The 4,835-nt window shown below is 18.9% G+C and overlaps 1 protein-coding gene across 1 annotated transcript; it reads right to left on the bottom strand.

Moving 5' to 3' along the window:
• Window positions 1-2,393: 2,393 nt before the first annotated feature.
• Window positions 2,394-3,536, bottom strand: EHI_080100 (cylicin-2, putative; the record flags this gene model as incomplete). Its single annotated transcript, XM_001914351.1, has 1 exon — window positions 2,394-3,536. The coding sequence occupies one exon, from the start codon at window positions 3,534-3,536 to the stop codon at window positions 2,394-2,396; it is 1,143 nt and encodes a 380-aa protein (XP_001914386.1).
• Between the last annotated feature and the right edge of the window lie 1,299 nt (window positions 3,537-4,835).

The raw sequence follows: 4,835 nt of genomic DNA, 5'->3' as shown, positions 1-4,835 counted from the left end.
TATAAACATAAAAAACATAAAATAAGAATAATATAATAATATATAGATAATAAGAAGAATACAATGATATAAATAATATAAACAGAGAAATAAATATAAAAATACGATAGATAAATAACATATAAATAAAAGAATATGAATAATAAAAATAAATATGAATAATCAAATCATTTATTTCATTAATATTTTATACAAAATGAATATAAATGATTATAAAATATAAATATAAATATTTACATCTTCTGTATTTATCATATTTTTTATTTTTATTTAGGAGCAAAATATAATAAATGGAAAATTCTAATGATTCAAAATATTTTGCATCTTTTTTCATTTTTGTAATTTATTTAGATGCATTATTTCTTTGCTAATTTTCGTGCCCAATTTTAATCATATAAATTGAAATTGATATTTTTATAGAATTGTGTGAAAGAAATGGAATGAAGAAAAATACTAAAACAACTATTTTAATGAAGGATTAATAAAAAATAATCATAACAAAATCAAAATATAGAGGATTGAATTAATTGAAATAATATTTATACAGAATTTATTTTAATTGGTATATAATAAATAACGTAATAATAATTGATTTATTAATAATTATTTATAAACATATTATATATTATATATTTATTTTAATTAATAATAGGGTATATGAATTCTAATAGAAATAATCATTTAATAATGTTATTCAAATTAATTAAAATATATTTTTTTATTAATGAATTATAATTATTGTTTTATTCATTTATTCATTCTTGTTTTATTTATTTAATTTCTTATTATATTCATTTTGTATTACTCCTTCATTTCATTCTTTATTATTTTTCTTTCTTATTGGTTTGTTTATTATTTTTATCTTCTGCTCTTTATTTCTTTATTTCCATTTCTTATTATTTTATTATAATTAAAAATATTATCTATTAGAAATATCATTAATTACTATTACCCTTATTGTTAATGAGTTTTTTATTTATTTTATTATGTTTATTTCTGTTATCATATTTACTTCTAACTTATTCATATAATTTTATTTATACATGTGTGTAGTTTTCTAGTTTAATGACTAAATTAATTATTTCATGATTTTATTATTTATTATGTATATATCCTTTTTTATTTATAATTCTTTTATATAATATCCTTATAGACTTATCTACTTATTCGTTGTTATTATCTCTTATTATGTAATATTATTATTACATTATTTTTCTATTCATTTTTCTTGTTATCTTTTTATATTATTTATTTCATTTTATTTATTATTAGAATGTAATCATTGTTTTGTAATTTATCATATTCTTTTACTTCTTCTATTTTATTATCTTTCTGTTAATTCTTTATTATCCTTATTCTGTATTTCTATTAGTTTCATTTTCTTTATTTTCTATTTCTTATTATTTTTTATACCCTATTTCTGCTTGTTGTTTTGACTTCTTTTCAACTTTCTTATACGATCACTTAACCCACTTATTATTTGTTATGTCTTTATTCTTTATATTTGTTTTATATTCAAAACTATCATTCTTTTCTAATATAATGTTTGTTTCTATGTTTTATTGGTGTTAAATCTCTTTACACATTCTTTGATTTTGTATTGTCATACTTCAAATATATTTTGTTTGTATAATATTATTCATTATTTATTTTAAGTTTATGATATTATGTGTATTTCTTAATGACAACTTATTGTGTTGTTTTACATTCATTTCATATACCAATTTATTGTCATTCAAAATATTTTAACACTCTTATATTTGTTTTATTGCTTGACATTATTAGTAACTTCTAATAATAATTATAGAACATTATTATTTTCTAGAGATGATGTTTTCTGTATTGTGTGGTTTGATTCTTTTATCGTTCATGAGTTTAGATTTAATAAAAAGACTATTCTTTTATTAAATAATTACATTCTATAATTTTAAAATTGTTTGTTGTGTATGTTAGTGAATATACTAATATTAATATTAATAAAATGAATTAATATTCATAGTTCTATATTATTTTTATGATATAATGAATTGTTGAATGATAATAAATAAATCAAATTGAAATATTAAACCATTCTAAATTGCATCATTTTATAAATACACTTAGTAATATATTTTGATAAATAATTAATATATTTATTTCATTAGAATATGATGTATTAGTCAATAAAAATATTTTATGATTTAAACTCAATACACTGTTGTTGATATTTCCATAAAATTTATTCTTTAATAATAAATAATCAGTTTCTAATTATTTGCATTAAGGCTTGTATATTTTAACTAATATATAAATATTAAAAGGTATTTGAAGTAAAATATATTTTGTCTCTCTTTATGTTTCATTCTTATTCATTATGTTTAAAGAAAATATAAAGATTATATTAAACAAATTAATTAGAACATACCAATTGAAATAATAAGAGCAAGACTAAGAATCATACTTGTTGAACCATCAGGATTATTATGTTTGTTAGAATCTTCATCTGTTTCATCACTTCTTTTACTATCTGAACTACTACTATTTGTAGTATTATTTTCTTTTACTTTTTCTGTTTCTTCTTTTTCTTCCTTTTGTTTGCTATCTTTTGTTTTTTGTTTCTCTTCTTCCTCTTGCTTGTTATTGTTTGATGCTTCTGTTTTCTTTTCTTCTTTTGTTTCTTTTCCTTTTCCGTCACTCTCTTGTTTATGCGTTTCATCCGTATCTTTTGTTTGTGCTTGATTGGTATTATCTGAAGAATTGGCTTTCTTTTCTTCAGGTTGATTTGGATTTTTGTTAGTTGATTGCTCTATTCCTTTTTCATTTGTCTTTCCTTCTTTTTCATTTTCATTGTTTTGTGTACCATCACTAACTTCTTCTTTCTTTTGCTTCTCATTAATATTCTCCTTTTGTTGTTTACTATTTTCATCTTTTTGAGTTTCTTCCTTATGCCCTTCATCAACTTCTTTTCCTTTTTGGTTTTCTTGGTTTTCTTTCTGTTTGTTTATATCTTCATTTTGTCCTTCTCCTGAATTTTTCTTCTTTTCTCCTTCTTGACTTTTTCCTTTCTCACTCTCTTCTTGATTTTTATCATTACCACCTTTCTCTATCTTTTGTTCTGTTGTTTCTTGCTGTTTCTTTTCTGTTTCCTCTCCAGTTGAGTGTATTTCATTTTGTGTTTGTTCTTTCTGCTCTTTACCTTCATGTTCATTTTTAGTTCCTTTATCTTTACTTTCTTGTTTGTCTTGTACTTTTTCTTCTCCTTCTCCACTTATTCCTTGTATTTCTTTACTTCCTGTTGCTTTACTTTGTTTTTCTTGTACTGCTTTTTCTTTATTATTCTTTTCTTCAACTACTCCTGTTATTCCTTTCTCTTCTTTTCTTATTATTTCTTTTGCTTCTTCATTTTCTCCTTTTAATTGTATATCATATAGATTAAACATTCTTTTGTGTTGTTTTGATTGTATTTGTGTGTGTATTACTTTTTTATTTCTTTCTTCTTTATTGTTAATACTTTCTGTTGCATTAGTAATTACAATAATCAATAGAAATATAAACATTGAATGAAATGTATATAAGTTTTTCTCTTTAAATATACTCTCTTCTTTTTCTATTATTATCTTTTATTTTCTTTTTATTTCATAATGGCTCATTTATTTCATTCTTCATTTCATTATATTGATGTATTGATGTATTTTGAACTTCAATAATAAATAGAATGAAATGAAATATTAAATTAAAATTCATTTTTGTAATTTAATCAACAAAAACGAATAAACATTAAATTTAATAAATAAATCATAAAGAATGAAAACAATAATAAAATAAAATGAATAATAATTTCAATTCATAATTCAAATCATTATTATTTTAAGAATATATTCATCATTTATTTATTATTCATTTTAATTTGTTTCTTATTCTAATTTTATCATAAAATGATTCAAATGAATAAAACAAGAATATGAATAAATAGAAATAACATGAACAAATAATTATTTAGTCTTATTAGAATTTATTATTTGATGAATATATTAATTATTATCAACATTTTTGTATTAAACTCAAATACATAATTTGTTGATATTATTTTATTTTGTAAGTCTATTTATTTGTTTATTGTTTTTATTATATTTGTTTATATTATTTATGAAATATAAATATTTTAATTATTATCATTTATTCTTTATTTTCATTATATTTATTTTGTTTTTCATTATATTTTATTAATATTAACTAATCTAGTGTCTGTTTAATTTGTTTATTATTTCATTTTATCTTATTCATTATCATTTCTTCTATTTCGTTATGTTTCATTAAAATAACAATTAATGACTCTTATTCATTTTGTTTATTTGATTCATTTCAATTTTATCATTTATGAATTTATTTGATTCTCCATTTTCTAACTATGTTTTATTTATTCATTGTTTATTGTTTTTATATGTTAATTCATTCTTATTCACTTTTTGTTGATTTATTCAATAATAATGTAAATTAAATTGTTTATAATAAATTGATATAATTACACTGACTAACAGTGATTTAATGATTCATGACAATGATAAAAATGAAAAAAAAATATTCAATATAAAATAGTAGTACTTTCATTTAGTTTGATGATTTTAATAAAGAATAAAATATAATAGAAATAAAATGATGAAGATATTAAAACAAACAATGAATATCATAGTAAAAATAGTATTTTATCTGTTTCTATTAGAGTGTTACTTTCATTGTTTTACATATTATTCATTTCTTCTTTCTCTTCTAATTGTTGTATTATTCATATTCTTTATTTTTCATATGAAACTATTTTATTTAACTTAATTTATCTTATAAAATTAACATCAATTTGT

This window comes from Entamoeba histolytica, genomic scaffold (genome assembly GCF_000208925.1).
Source record: "Entamoeba histolytica HM-1:IMSS scf_1104750517523 genomic scaffold, whole genome shotgun sequence".
Classification (NCBI taxonomy): domain Eukaryota; phylum Evosea; order Mastigamoebida; family Endamoebidae; genus Entamoeba; species Entamoeba histolytica.
Note: the sequence above shows the minus strand (reverse complement) of the source record. Positions and strands in the feature narration are given on the sequence as shown.